Below are 16,577 nucleotides of genomic sequence, written 5' to 3'. Positions count from 1 at the left end.
AATGACAAAGTGAAAACATGTTTTTAGACATTTTAGCACATTTATTGAAAATGAAATACAAAAATATCTAATTTACATACTGTACGTATTCACACCCCTGAGTCAATACTTTGTAGAAGCACTTTTGAAAGAGATTACAACTGCAAGTCTTTCTGGGTAAGTCTCTTAGAGCTTTCCACAAATGTGCAACATTTTCCCATTATTATTTTCAAAATTCTTCAAGCTTTGTAGAATTGGTTGTTGATCAGTGCTAGACAACCATTTTCAGGTCTTGCCATAGATTTTCAAGTAGATTTCGGTCAAAACTTTAACTCGGCCACTCAGAAACAATCATTGTCTTCTTGGTAAGCAACTTCAGTGTAGATTTGGCATTGTGTTTTAGGTTATTGTCTTGCTGAAAGGTGAATTCATCTCCCAGTGTGGTGGAAAGCAAACTGAGACAGGTTTTCCTCTAGGATTTTGCCTGTGCTTAGCTCCATTCCATAAATTTTTTTATCCTGAAAAACTCCCCAGTCCTTAACAATTACAAACATACCTAACATGATGCAGCTACCGTTTTGCGTGAAAATATGGAGAGTGGTACTCCGTAATGTGTTGTATTGGATTTGTCCCAAACACAACAAGTTGTATTCAGGACAAAAAGTGAATTGCTTTGCCACATTTTTTGCAGTATTAGCTTAGTGCCTTGTTGCCAACAGGATGCATGTTTTGGAATATTTGTATTCTGTACGGGTTACCTTCTTTTCACTCTGTCAATTAGGATAGTATTGTGGAGTAACTACAATGTTTTTCATCCATTCTCAGTTTCTCCTATCACAGCAATTAAACTTTGTACTGTTTTAAAATCACCATTGGCCTCATGGTGAAATCCCTGAGCGGTTTCCTTCCTTTCCGGCAACTGTGTTAGGAAGGACGCCTGTATCGTTGTAGTGACTGGGTGTATTAATACACTATCCAAAGTGTAATTAATAACTTCACCATGCTCAAAGGGATATTCAATATCAGATTTTTTTTTTTTTACCCATCTACTGACCAATAGGTGCCCTTCTTTGCGAAGCACTGGAAAACCTACCTGGTCTTTGTGGTTGAATCTGTGTTTGAAATTCACTGCTCGACTGAGGGAATTTACAGCTAACTGAATGTGTGGGGTACAGAGGTGAGGTAGTCATTAAAAATCATGTTAAACACTATTATTGCACACAGAGTGAGACCATGCAACTTACTATTGGACTTGTTAAACACATTTTTACTCTTGAAGTTATTTAGGCTTGCCATAACAAAGGGGATGAATAAGTACTGACTCAAGACATTTCAACTTTTCATTTTTTATGAATTTGTAAAGATTTCGAAAAACATAATTCCACTGGCATTATGGGCCATTGTGTCTAGGCCAGTGACAAAAAATATCTACATTTAATGCATTTTAAATTTAGGCTATAACACAACAAAATGGGGAAAAAGTCTGAAGGCATTGTATATCTGAATGTAGGCATAAATTTAAGATATACAATATACCACACCCCCATTCCATTAATTAAACGTTGACCTACAGTGGCAAGAAAAAGTATGCGAACCCTTTGGAATTACCTGGATTTCTGCATAAATTGGTCATAGAATTTGATCTGATCTTCATCTAAGTCACAATAATAGAGAAACACAGTCTGCTTAAACTAATGACACACAAACAATTATACGTTTTCATGTCTTTATTGAACACCCCGTGTAACATTCACAGTGTAGGGTGGGATAAGTATGTGAACCCTTGGATTTAATAACTGGTTAACCCTCCTTTGGCAGCAATAACCTCAGCCAAAGTTTTCTGTAGTTGTGGATCAGAGCTGCACAGCGGTCAGGAGGAATTTTGGACCATTCATCTTTACAAAACTGTTTCAGTTCAGCAATATTCTTAGGATGTCTGGTGTGGACCGCTCTCTTGAGGTCATGCCACAGCATTTTAAATCGGGTTGAGGTCAGGACTCTGACTGGGCCACTCCAAAAGGTTATTTCCTTCTGTTGAAGCCATTCTGTTGGTGATTTACTTCTGTGTTTTGGGCTGTTGTCCTGTTGCATCACCCAACTTCTGTTGAGCTTCAATTGGTGGACAGATAGCCTTACATTCTCCTGCAAAATGTCTTGATAAAATTGGGAATTCAGCGAAGCAGCCCCAAACCATGATGCTCCCTCCACCATACTTTACAGTTGGGATGAGGTTTTGATGTTGGTGTGCTGTGCTTTTTTTCCTCCACACACAGTGTTGTGTTCCTTCCAAACAACTCAACTTTAGTTTAATCTGTCCACAGAATATTTTGCCAGAAGCACTGTGGAACATCCAGGTGCTCTTTTGCGAACTTCAGATGTGCAGCAATGTTTCTTTTGGACAGCAGTGGCTTCTTCTGTGGTGTCCTCCCATGGACACCATTCTTGTTTAGTGTTTAACGTATCGTAGACTCGTCAACAGAGATGTTAGCATGTTCCAGAGATGTCTGTAAGTCTTTAGCTGACACTCTAGGATTCTTCTTAACCTCATTGAGCATTCTGCACTGTGCTCTTGCAGTCATCTTTGCAGGGAGAGGGGAGAGGAGCAACAGTGCTGAACTTTCTCCATTTAGAGACAGTTTGTCTTACTGTGGACTGATGAACATCAAGGCTTTTAGAGATACTTTTGTAACCCTTTCCAGCTTTATGCAAGTCAACAATTCTTAATTAAAATGAGGTCTCCTGAGATCTCTTTTGTTCGAGGCATGGTTCACATCAGGTAATGCTTCTTGTGAATAGCAAACTCAAATGTTGAGTGTTTTGTATAGGGCAGGGCAGCTCTAACCAACATCTCCAATCTCGTCTCATTGATTGGACTCCAGGTTAGCTGATTCCTGACTCCAATTAGCTTAGGTGTTCACATACTTTTTCCAACCTACACTGTGAATGTTTAAATTATGTATTCAATATAGACAAGAAAAATACAACAATTTGTGTGTCATTAGTTTAAGCACACTGTTTGTCTATTATTGTGACTTAAATGAAGATCAGATCAAATTTGATGAATAATTTATGCAGAAATCCAGGTAATTCCAAAGGGTTCACATATTTTTTCTTGCCATTGTACCTGCACCATCGCCCACTGTCACAGGACACCATCACCCACTTATCCCAAGGCTGCTCAATTTAACCTGTCCCTATGCTCAATTTACCCCACCTGGGGTAAGTTGTGCCAAGAGACCACTTTTTTTTGGACAAGCTATCTTTTCAAAGCTGTTATGTTTGCATAAATTCTGATTATTTCCAAGGATTCACAACATTCTGAAATATAGGTAGATATCTTTGTTAGAAAGAATACTATATTTCCTTTGATGTAGTGATGCTGAATGTAAAAAATGGCTCCACATACCCCACTCTCCCCTATATGGATAGAAAAGGTGTATACAGCAGTAGTTATATAGAATGAGCCAAAGTGCCTGAGTACAGAGACAAAAAAAAAAAAGATGTGTCATTGACTGTCCCAATACCTTTGAAGCTCACTGTCTATAGGACAGCCTGTTCTTATAGACTAGAACAGTGGAGGCTGCTGAGGGGAGGACGGCTCATAATAATGGCTGAAACAGTGAATGCGAATGGCATTAATTTCTTTCACTAGGGTAGGGGGCACTATTTTCACTTCCGGATGAAAAGTGTACCCAAAGTAAACTGCCTGCTACTCAGGCCCAGATGCTAGGATATGCATATAATTGGTAGATTTGGATAGAAAACACTCTAAAGTTTCCAAAGCTGTTAGAATAATGTCTGTGAGTATAACAGAACTGATTTGGCAGGTAAAAACCTGAGAAAAATCCATCCAGGAAGTGGGATTTTTTTAGGTTTGTAGTTTTCTATTGAATGCCATTACAGTATCCATTGACTTAGGACTCAAATTGCACATCCTATGGCTTCCACTAGATGTCAACAGTCTTTAGAAATTGTTTCAGGCTTGTATTCTGAAAAATGAGAGAGTAAGACCACTCTGAATGAGTGGACCCTACAGTGTCACAGAGGTTTTTCATGCGCACGACCGAGAGCGCGCCTTTCTTGTTTACCTTTTATATTGACGACGTTATTGTCCGGTTTAAATATTATCGATTATTTAGGCTAAACACAACCTGAGGATTGATTACAAACATCGTTTGACATGTTTCTACGAACTTTACGGATACTATTTGGATTTTTCGTCTGCCTGTTGTGACTGCGTTTGAGCCTGTGGATTACTGAACAAAACACGCGAACAAAACTGAGGTTTTTGGATATAAACAGGGACTTTATCGAACAAAACAAACATTTATTGAGTAAATGGGAGTCTTGTGAGTGCAACCATATGAAGATCATCAAAGGTAAGTGATTAATTTTATCGCTATTTCTGACTTGTGTAACTCCTCTACTTGGCTGGTAACTGTTTGTAATGATTTGTCTGCTGGGCGCTGTTCTCAGATAATCGCATGGTATGCTTTCGTCGTAAAGCCTTTTTGAAACATGACACCATGGTTGGATTAACAAGAAGTTAGTCTTTAAACCAATGTATGACACTTGTATGTTTTATGAATTTTTATAATGAGTATTTCTGTTTTTGAATTTGCCGCTCTGCAATTTCACTGGATGTTGGCCAGGTGGGACGCTAGCGTCCCACGTACCCTAGTGAGGTTAAACACCAGCCATTACCACGTGCCCGTCCTGCCCAATTAAGGTGCCACCAACCTCCTGTGGACTAGAAGTAACATTAAAGGTAATCCGGGACACTCAAATTAGTATGATATGTTAAGTTTGGTATGGTTACATAAGACAGAACATTATTTAAGGCAAAAACAAAAGGAGGGTGGTTGGTCATGGTGGATGGATAGGCATATAATGCGAACTTCTAGCAACCCAAAGGTTGCGTGTTCGAATATCATCTTGGCCAACTTGAGCATTTTAGCTAATTAGCAACTTTTCAACTAATTGCTACTTTTTAGCTACTTTGTAACTACTTAGAATGTTTGCTAACCCTTACCCTAACCTTAACTCTTTTAGCTAACTCTAACCTTAACCGTTTAAACTAACTCCTAACCTTACCCAGCTAGCACAGTGGATCTGGGCCGATTCCGGCTGAGAGTCGGGGCACTCGGCTGAGAGTCAGACTCGGCCGATGTCATGTGGCCCGCAGTATTACTTATGGCTAGGATGCTCGGGCCGCTTCCGGTGTGAGTTATCTGGCCCAAATGTATATATTACTTGGTGCTCGGGCCAATTCCGGTGCGAGTTATCTGGCCCAAATCTATTACTTGGGGCTCGGACCGATTCCGGTGAGAGTTATCTGGCCCAAATGTATATATTACTTGGTGCTCGGGCCAATTCCGGTGTGAGTTATCCGGTCCAAATCTATTACTTGCGGCTCGGACCGATTGGGGCTACTCTCTGGCAGATCATTACACGGGCTGCTTTATATAATTAACATTTCATTATTTATTTATTTTTCCATATTTTCCTCATTGTTTCTGTGATCAAAAAATACAATTAACATTTAAATGAAATTCTTTAAGCGTCCTGTGTAGTATTTTAGTATTTTGGTACTTTGTGCAAGGCAATTGATAATCATTAAAAACTTTGTGGGTGGAACTTCCCGAGGAGCGCAGTGGTCTAAGACACTGCACCGCAGTGGTCTAAGACACTGCATCGCAGTGCAAACTGCGTTTCTACAGATGCTGGTTCGAGACCCGTGCCGACTGCGACCGGGAGACCCATGAGGCGATGTACAATTGGCCCAGCGTCGTCCGGGTTAGGGGAAGGTTTGGCCGGCCGGGATGTCCTTGTCCCATCGCGCTGTAGCGACTCCTGTGGCGGGCTAGGCGCTTGCACGCTGACACGGTCACCAGGTGTATGGTGTTTCCTCCGACACAAAATGTTTTTTTGTGGATGGGTATAATTTGTATGTATAAAATGTATAATAGTAATATTTTAAATGACTAAATCAGGTAATTTTGTACACATTTATTTCAATTTGCATCAGGCCGCTTCTGGGGGTATTCTTGTCAGATGCTGGCAAAGTCGGCTGAATTCTGGTGGACGGAAATTCTGGGCAGTCATTCATTTTGATTCCGGGCCGAGTCCGACACCCGATTCCGGGCCGATTCAATCAGTTTCGGTCACCCGGAAGAGGGCCGCTTCTGGGCCAATTACTCATTGCTAGCGGGGTAACCCTAACCTTAACCCCTAACTCCTAGTCTAGCTAATGTTAGCCAGCTAGCTAACGTTAGCATTAGCAATCTAGCCACCTAGCTAACGTTAGCCACAACATATTCGAATTCATAACATATCTTTAGTTTTGCACATTCGTAACATATTGTACGTTTTGCAAATTCGTAACATATAATACAAATTCATAACATATTTTGAGAAATGGATGATGGACATCCACAAATTAATGCATACCATACAAAATGTAACATATCCCACTAAACAGAGTGTCTCGGATTTACGTACAGAATAACACAAAATGCTCTGAGACCAGGTTGATAGGGCAGCAGTCTCTATGGTCCAGGGTAGAGATGACTGTTTAACAGTCATGATGTCCTGAAGATCCCCTCGGTGGTTCATGGATATCTCAAGAGACATCTTATACTTGTTTAACTGGGTTAGGGTAGTCATTTGCCCTGGTTTAGTAATATAGTTCATTCATGTAAGAGTAAAAGAGTAATAGTTACATATTTATCGCTATCATACTGAAAGTTAAGTCCATTAAGTTACTCGATGGAAGATAGGGATTTGGAGCGACAAGCATTTATCACGTCATTTACCTGACAATAGCACATTTCACGGCAATCATACATGACACAAGTGAGGGTGGGCGTGCATGTGCTTTTGTTTACTCTGTCTCAATAGCTTTCGACACAAGAGGGCGATGAACGGATTCTGTATGTAGAAAGGGGAGTGTTCACATTCACTTTTCATCACACGGAAACAGTGAAGAGAGTATAAATTTAGCTAGCATAGAAGACAGTTTAACTCGTCGATGTCACATCACGATCATACTTACTACAATGAGCGGCAAAGGGAAACCACGAAGCGTGCGCGCAAAGAGTCCGGAACCAGCGCATGCCAAGAATCCGGTTCGGGCCAAGAGTGCCCGGCAACCTCCAAAGGAACCAGTGAAAGACACTAAGGAGGAAACGCAACAGATCACCGATGAAAACAAACCCAAGAAAACCAAGGAATATAAGCAGCCTAAGCGCACCACTGAGGAAAAGGCACCTGTGCCACAGGAGTGCGTAGAAGTTAAAACCGGATCAAGGATGGTCAAAAAAGGTGACAGCGTTGACTCAAATCCGAATAAGATCCTGTTTACAACCATTGATCAATTGAAGATTAAGAAGAAACAGAAATCGGAATCAGCAAGTATTGTCAATGACACAGTAAAGCGTATAATGGACCACATGAAAAAGTGTACAGAATGCTTCAAAGATGTAAATGATCTGCGCACTGGAAGTTACTACGAGAATTTAAAGGTGGGTCATTAATTAAATTCAATCATACATCACCAGTGTGACCCAATACTCTTTCATGCTTCACACATTTTTGACGATCTTTTGATCAATATAGATTTCTAATCCCGACGAATTTGACGTGATGTTAACTGTGCCCGTCGAGCGGGTGGACATTCGGCCGTTTGGGGATGATGGGGCATTTTACAGCGTGGCGTTCAAACGAGGAAAACACAAGTTGGATCGCTTTCTAGATGAAGACAACACAATATCTGCCAGTGGAATGCTTACGGAGTTCAGAAACGAGGTTAAAAAGTGTGTGAAGATACTCAAAGGTGTGTACGGCTGTAGCGCGCGCTTCCCAAATGCCTATAATGTAGCGTATGTATGCAAAACATTTGTTAATGAAATGTTTCTTATTTCCATACTTCTATCAAGACGTGGGGTTGGAGAAGAAAAAGAAGGGTTGCCCGGCAGTGACCTTACTGATAAACGGGACGGGAACGGTCCCTATCTCACTGGACATTGTTCTGGGGCTTGAGGTCCGCTCGAGCTGGCCCACTTTCACCCAAGGAGGCATAGACAAAATAGACATCTGGCTCGGGACCAAAGTGAAGAAAGAACAAAAGTTTAAGGGGTACTACCTCGTTCCGAAGTACGAGGGAAAGGGCACGGTGGAACGGGAAGGTGTCTGCGCTAGAGGTAACCGTTTTGTAAACATTAAGTCAACACTATTAAAGCTAACACATCTTGAATAAAACTATCACTTTCATTTGTGAGATTTCTTCATGAATGAGAGGTGCAAAGCATAGGGCGATCAGGATGTCTGCAGAACCCCCCCCCCCCCCCAAACAAAAATATGATTAAAAAATGTTTTGAAATTGTTGAAAAAAGATTTTTTCTCACAAAATTAGGGCCTTTACTAGTCCTGTATTAGAGGACACATATAGGTGTCAAAAAAAATTCAGCACTGCTTCCCCCCCTTTCTGGAGAAAGGGGAAGTGGCATGTAGCTATGTCCTTTTTCTGAGTTTCCTAAATGGTTTTTCTTGTCCTGTTACCTACAGACACATGGCGCATCTCATTCTCGCATGTGGAGAAGAGTATCCTAACAAATCATGGCTCCCAGAAGACCTGCTGCGAGGCCAGTGGGACTCGCTGCTGCAGGTAAGCCTACTATAGAATGAATACTACAAACATGAATACTGTAGTCATAACGTTCAAGTGGATTTTTCCTACACATTTTATGAACGCGTCATTAAACCCATTTCCTTTGATAAATTGTGTATTATCATGTGTGCCTTAGACTTGCCATTTTCTTGCTTCAGGAAGTACTGTCTGAAGCTTCTGAAGCACCTGTTGGGCTTGCTGAAGGCAGAGAACCCTAGTCTGTCCAAGTTCTGTTCCTACCACGCCAAGACCACCCTGCTCCACGCCTGCTGCTCCAGGACCCAGGACAGCGACTGGGAGGAGGCCCAGCTGGGACAGTGCTTCCAGCAGCTGCTGGAGGACTTTGAGGGCCACCTGAAAGATGGCATGCTCCCCAACTTCTTTATCCCCACACACAATCTACTGGGCTCCGGCCATGACCGCAAGAGCCGTCAGTTCCTGGCCCGGCGCATCGAGGAGGAACGCAACACCGGTTTCCCCATTTTCCGCAAGTGAGTCGGGACTACCTCGATCACCTCCCCTTAGTGACTCACCCAGAGGCCCAATAGGCATAAGTGGAGTACAGTGGTGGTCCCATACAGTTGTCTTTTCTTAAAGCAAAGGCATAGGAGGAATTGAAGAGCAGAGGAGTCAGAAGTTTCATTTAATTCAGATCTTACTTGAAGAGTTTTGAGAGCCAACTGCTCCTCCAACAAATTATTAAAGGTAATGTAGCCCTTTCCTGCAGTCAATGACCAAAAGCTCGCTCTTAGGCCTCATGGGTTGAATGTTATTCATATTTTGTAAAAATAATTTAATAATTAATAAAGATTATTTTTTTTAAACCCGATGAAAATCTGGAGTTTCTATGTCAAACGGTTTTGCTATATTTCAGTCTTCTGTGATGTATATAAGTGTAATATTGCGATGCAAAGTAAAAAATGTATACATCTCAATTCTGTATCTGACACGGTACATACAGGTGTCTTCTTTTTTTAAGCCCATAACTATGTTTGAGGGGTATACTTTTGTTTCAAAGTATATTTGTTTAAGACTACCAAGAATCACTCTGTGTGACCCTACATTTTGCCCACTGCGGTAAAAGGTTAAACAAACTCAGTACAACACTATTAATTGTTCAATTTTAAAAAAAACATAAAAATGTGCAACACAAAAAAAGGCTGAACACTGGAGGTTCCAGCATTGAAGTTACAAGTTGCTTCATCCTCTTCTGAGGAAAGAAATGACAGATTCGTAAGACAATTGGCAAAGGGATATTGGACTCTAAACCACAAAAGATGAGTAGTTTTAGCACTAGGAGCTAACATGAGCTTTCAGTGAGGATTTTCCATTAAAAAAAATGTAATCGCTTAAAAATAATTTCATACTCAATTATACCTACTCAGGATGTCAACACCATCTATTCCTTGCAGAGTATTTGTCCACCTGTGTGTCTGTCTTGGCCAAACCAGGAGGAAGAAACAGATTTTCCCTGGTGTATGTTTTGCTGTGAGTTGTTAGAAACTGACTGTGTGACAGTTGGTCCAGGTGCATGCTGGGAAACTCCAGCTATAATTTTTGTGACCACGGTCATTCTCTTTGACTCGAACTGTCTAACAGAGAGAGAGAGAGTGTGTGTATGTGTGTGTGTGTGTGTGTGTGTGTGATGTGAACACATTGCAGGTGTCTCTCTGTTTACCCGATATTTGTATTTCTGTTCAGCTTTTGTTCACACAAGTTTATTATTAGCCATGCATTGGAATTTAAGGCCTGAGGGCAGGTGTTTTCAGCTGCATACCAATAAATTGCAATGTGCATGTGTGAAATACCCTACTTTTTAATAAAACAGAATACATAATGGCAAATATGTCTTTCTTATCTCTGTGAACCCAAAGGACTAGACTATTGTTGAAACCCTACCCCCTTTCTTCACAAATGTATGCTTAATATGATATATTACGTTGGTATAAGGATTTAGAATTTTAGGACTCTTTTAGGTATAAAAAAAGATACATTTTTTTTATAAAATATTGAATTTGGCTTTTACTTCTATTTTTGATATTTTTTAAGTTGTATTATTTTACCTTTATTCATACAGGTTTTTTCTCATTGCGATAATATCTCTTTTCCAAGAGAGACCTGGTCCAATAGCAGCAGGGGGAACAATGTTTCAGACAAAACAACTTACATACACTAACACAACATTAAACAAAACTATAAATACACATACAGTACAACAATTACATATTACATTAAAAACACAAATATCTTGACTAAAAACAGCTGGCCTAAAAACAATTACACTCATCTATGTTGTATACATCGATCAAGTGTTTAAACTCCACCAACGAAACTAGATCATCACATTTTAAAATGTTCAGGAGAGAATTCCAGGACCACGGTGCTAAGTAACTAAAACTATTTCTACCATGACTTGTTCTAATTTTTGGTACTGTTAGAGGCAAATCAGAATGGGACCGTAATTTACATTTATTTACTGACCTGACTAAAAAAGAACAGAGATAAAATGGCATTTTACCCAATATGGTCTTATAAATCAGTGTATACCAGTGTTTAAGCCTACGCAGCCAACCAGCCAACCAACACCACTTCGTTCGGACTGAGCGAGTCACTCTTGAGCACACCTGCTTTCTCAAGGCGTGGCACCACCGTTGAGCTCAATGTGCATGCCATAGAACCATTGTCAATCATAGCGATCACCTCTATAACATCCCCCAGTAACACACTAGTATAGAAAAGTTAACCGTTGTGGAGCACTCTCTGTGTATTTTGCATAATTACTTTTTTGTTCAACTTAATTTCATCACAAACACTAGAATATATTGACTCTAAATCTACACCGCTATCTGATTGGGGCACCTCACAAGGCCCAGCACTTCCCCCCACCCCGTGCGGGCCAGCTAGTTTTCCTGCCTCTGTGTCGTGTTGCTGTTTGATGGAGCGACGGGAGTTACCGATGAAGCACGAGGACATTCTTGACGTGTGTGCCCAGCTCCATAACAGAGGAAGCAGGTGGTGTGAATAACAATTATCTATTGTGCTGTGATTTGCATCCCCACACACTTTACGTTGCAAAGACGGGTTCTCCCTTCCCCTGGGCCTCCTCTGGAAACAGTTATCATAGCCGCCTACAGGTTGCTGTGGCCTCTGCTCCAAGACACGTTCAAGCATGGCAATCACACGATCCAGTGCCTCGGATGAGCCATTTGTGGGCTGCGGCAAGGGGCCCGGGCAGTTTGCAACAGCCGACACTGGCCTACTTACTTCCTGCGTCAGTGTGGTGACCAGTGGGGCCAGCCGCAAGGGACGTGGAGCCTTGCACTTCCTCTGGTACTCCTCCAGCCTGCCATGGACCTCCACAGCCGTCCATTCATGCAATGGTTTGCACATGAATATCAATGACAGCTCTGGGTTCGGACAGTGCTTGATGAACATGACAGTCAGAACACGTAATGTATTGTCTAGCTCCTTGTTCTGCCTCTTCAAACAGTCCTCTGCCACCTCTATGGCTCTGTTCAGTCTGATCCAGTAATCAAATGGAGTCTCCCCTTCCATTGGCAACGTAGAATAAACATCAGCTAGGGGCATGTCGGAGTTGATTGTGTCGCTAAAGTGATGCTTCAGAATGTCAAAAAACGGTTTAGGGCCCTGGCTTAAGTCAACTAGGTTAGGCTTACTCTTACCATCTGCTTAACAAATCCACAGACACATCCTCATTCCTAGGACTAGGTGAAAATGGCTCAAATGCACTGAGTTGAGGTAACTCTAAATCATGTGGAAGGCGCACACTTGCCTGTGCAGTTGACCTGGCCAGAGGTGTGGAAATAAGTGCAGAAATAGCCGCCCCCCTACCCACTGACGGTGAAGGATTAACTCCTCTGCGCTACGGATCCCTTTTACGGGATCATTTTCCTAAACAACCGCTGAATTGCAGGGGGCAAAATATTACTAGAAATATTTATAATCATGCAATCACAAGTGAAATATACCAAAACACAGCTTAGCTTGTTGTTAATCCACCTATCGTGTCAGATTTTGAAAATATGCTTTGCAGCGAAAGCAATCCAAGCTTTTGTGAGTGTATGCTACAACAGCTAGCCCCAAATTAGCATGGTCACGAAAGTCAGAAAAGCAATAAAAGTAATCGATTACCTTTGATAATCTTCGGGTGTTTGCACTCACGAGACTCCCAGTTACACAACAAATGTTCTTTTTGTTCGATAAATATTACTTTTATATAAAAAAAACGCCATTTGGGTTGCGCGTTATGTTTGGAAAACCAAAGCCTCGTTCCGTTCGACGAAAATTTCAAAAAGTATCCGTAATGTTCGTAGAAACATGTCAAATGTTTTTTATAATCAACCTCAGGTTGTTTTTAACAAACATAATCGATAATATTTCAACCGGACCGTAACCTATTCAATAAGAGAGAAAAAGAAAATGGAGAGCTACCCCTCTCGCGCGCAGGAACTCATCAGAGGACACCTGACTAGTTTTGAAAAATCTCGCTCATTTTTCAAAATAAAAGCCTGAAACTATGTCTAAAGCCTGTTCACAGCCTGAGGAAGCCATTGGAAAAGGAATCTGGTTGATACCCCTTTAAATGGAAGAAAGACGGGCCAGGAAACACAGATTAAAATTTTTATAAACACGTCCGGGTTAGATTTTCTCAGGTTTTCGCCTGCAGAATCAGTTTTGGTATACTCACAGACAATATTTTGACAGTTATGGAAACTTTGGAGTGTTTTCTATCCTAATTTGTAAATTATATGCATATTCTACGATCTGGACCTGAGAAATAGTCCATTTACCTTGGGAACGTTATTTAAAAAAGAAATAAAAATCTGACCCCTAGCGCCCTAGCGTCAAGAGGTTAACCATGAGAACTCCCCTACCTCTCCCAAAAGTCTCCATTTAAAAATAATTAAAAAATAATAATAATATATATATATATATATATATATAAAATAAAATAAATCTATGTAAATAAAATTTGGTAAAAAAATATATATATCACAATCAATATGAACACTTCTATAAAATCAGCTTGAACATAATGTACTCAAAATAAAAGTTCAGTATTAGTTTCACTATCAAGTAGTTAGTAGTAGTTGTTTAACAAGACCAAGAATCGACAAAGAAAAGTAACATGAAATGCCCTCAAATAATAGCTGTCGCCACCATGTGGCAAAAAAAGGCGTCGCACTCACGTTAATTGGCTTCGGAAAGTTACTAGCATAACAGCACAATTACATCACTAAATAATCATACTATCACCACATACAAGTAATAAACAGTTTTATTATATTTCCCCCACTCACTCATGCTACCAGGAGCTCCCAGAGAATTCCACTTGTGCAGAATACGAAACCTAGGCCTCTGGTGTGTATCAGCAACCGCAGTACTTCTTGAAGCCGGGTCTCGGAACCCTCCATGTGACGTCCGGCGAAGACAAGAAGACGAGTCTCGGCACCAGTGTAACAGATGTTGATCGTACTCTACCTGCGTTGTGTTTTGTCCAAATAAATCACCCCAGCCAGTGGTCCCAGTTGAGCATTATTTATTATCTGCTGTTGTTAAATAGGAAACAGCACGTTAGTTGTGTAGGGCTTGATGATGTTGATGGCTGTCGATGGTAAAAATCTGTAGCATGAAAACAACTGTGTTTGCAGTGGGCTTATGTGACCAGCATGCTAGCTAGCACACTTATATACAGCAATCATATGCCAAAGCACATCCCAGAAAGCCCCTCAATCCCTAACAGGTACCATATACCCACACATGTATAAATCATCAGTGTAATGTACAGCAAACTTGTACACATTGTAAAATAGAAAATAGAAAACAGTATTCAGAACGTGACCTACTCCTTGCATCACATTTTCATACTGGGGAGACCTGATGTTCGCGATCTCCACCTATCTGCAAGCGGGGCCAATCCACAACACGCCTTATTGTCATCGGAATTGAACCAACCAATCAGAATGCTTGAACATTAAATACACCTTTCTTTAGAGGCAAGTGGAAACATATCCAACCCTGTTACATTTAGAAGCTTCTGATAGGCTAATTGACATCATTTGAGTCAATTGGAGGAGTACCTGTGGATATATTTCAAGGCCTACCTTCAAACTCAGTGCCTCTTTGCTTGACATCATGGGAAAATCTAAAGAAATCAGCCAAGACCTCAGAAAATAAATTGTAGACCTCCACAAGTCTGGTTCATCCTTGGGAGCAATTTCCAAATGCCTGAAGGTACCACGTTCATCTGTGCAAACAATAGTACGCAAGTATAAACACCATGGGACCACGCAGTCGTCATACCGCTCAGAAAGGAGACGCATTCTGTCTCCTAGAGATGAACGTACTTTGGTGCGAAAAGTGCAAATCAGTCCCAGAACAACAGCAAAGGACCTTGTGAAGATGCTGGAGGAAACAGGTACAAAAGTATCTATATCCACAGTACAACTAGTTCTATATCGACATAACCTGAAAGGCAGCTCAGCAAGGAAGAAGCCACTGCTCCAAAACCGCCATAAAAAAGCCAGACTACAGTTTGCAACTGCACATGGGGAAAAAGATCGTACTTTTTGGAGAATTGTCCTCTGGTCTGATGAAACAAAAATAGAACTGTTTGGCCATAATGACCATCGTTATGTTGGAGGAAAAAGGGGGGACGCTTGCAAGCCGAAGAACACCATTCCAACAGTGAAGCACGGGGGTGGCAGCATCATGTTGTGGGGGTACTTTGCTGCAGGAGGGACTGGTGCACTACACAAAATAGATGGCATCATGAGGAAGGAAAATTATGTCGATATATTGAAGCAACATCTGAAGACATCAGTCAGGTAGTTAAAGCTTGGTCGCAAATAGGTCTTCCAAATGGACAATGACCCCAAGCATACTTCTAAAGTTGTGGCAAAATGGCTTAAGGACAACAAAGTCAAGGTATTGGAGAGGCCATCACAAAGCCCTGACCTTAATCCTGTAGAACATTTGTGGGCAGAACTGAAAAAGCGTGTGTGAGCAAGGAGGCCTACAAACCTGACTCAGTTAAACCTGTCTTAGGTCAGTTAGGAATAGGCCAAAGGAATGTCAGGAGGAATAGGCCAAAATTCACTCAACTTATTGTGGGAAGCTTGTGGAAGGTTACCTGAAACGTTTGACCCAAGTTAAACATTTTAAAGGCAATGCTACCAAATACTAATTGAGTGTATGTAAACTTCTGACCCACTGGGAATGTGATGAAAGAAATAAAAGCTGAAATGTATCATTCTCTCTACTATTATTCTGACATTTCACATTGTTAAAATAAAATGGTGATCCTAACTGACCTAAGACAGGGAATTTTTACTTGGATGAAATGTCAGGAATTGTGAAAAACTGAGTTTAAATGTATTTGGCTGAGGTGTATGTAAACTTCCGACTTCAACTGTAGTTGCATTGGTTTTGCTATACTTCTCACTGAAACTGGCATTCTATATATTTTTCAGCAAGGAAACAAAGTTTCGCTTGTGTGAATGCTACTTAAACAAACAATGTAGCTAGCATAAACTGGGACCTAGTAAATCGACCTTTAAATGTGTGGGCAACTGTTCACAGAGAGCCACAGTATACAAGATATTTCTACAGCCAAGCCTCAACACAACTGATTCAAACTGATTATGATATTCAATCTAGACTGGGGACTTCATCCATAAAGCTGCAATATGTAACTTTTGGGGCAATCTGACCAAATTCGCATGGAAATGTGAGTTATTCATCTGTCATTTTCTTTGAAAGCAAGTCTAGGACGCGGTAGATCTGTTCTATGTGTGCTATTTCTACGCTTTCCGTTCTTAAGTTTATTTTTTGCTTCTTACTTTCAGGCTTGTACACCAGTTCAAACAGCTGAAAATACAATATTTTTGGTTATGGAAAATGTATTTCA

The 16,577-nt window shown here is 40.9% G+C and overlaps 1 protein-coding gene across 1 annotated transcript; it reads left to right on the top strand.

The window, feature by feature from the left end:
• Positions 1–6,945: 6,945 nt before the first annotated feature.
• LOC139570856 (cyclic GMP-AMP synthase-like) lies at positions 6,946–10,491 on the top strand. Its single transcript, XM_071393141.1, has 5 exons — positions 6,946–7,502; positions 7,597–7,813; positions 7,917–8,180; positions 8,545–8,644; positions 8,806–10,491. Exons 1-5 carry the CDS (start codon positions 7,038–7,040, stop codon positions 9,140–9,142), a joined length of 1,383 nt encoding a protein of 460 aa, XP_071249242.1. The 5' UTR covers positions 6,946–7,037; the 3' UTR covers positions 9,143–10,491.
• The last annotated feature ends 6,086 nt before the right edge of the window (positions 10,492–16,577 follow it).

The sequence above is a fragment of the Salvelinus alpinus genome, chromosome 3, assembly GCF_045679555.1.
Source record: "Salvelinus alpinus chromosome 3, SLU_Salpinus.1, whole genome shotgun sequence".
NCBI lineage: Eukaryota > Metazoa > Chordata > Actinopteri > Salmoniformes > Salmonidae > Salvelinus > Salvelinus alpinus.
The sequence above is the reverse complement of the archived record's forward strand: the minus strand, read 5'-3'. Positions and strand labels throughout refer to the sequence as shown.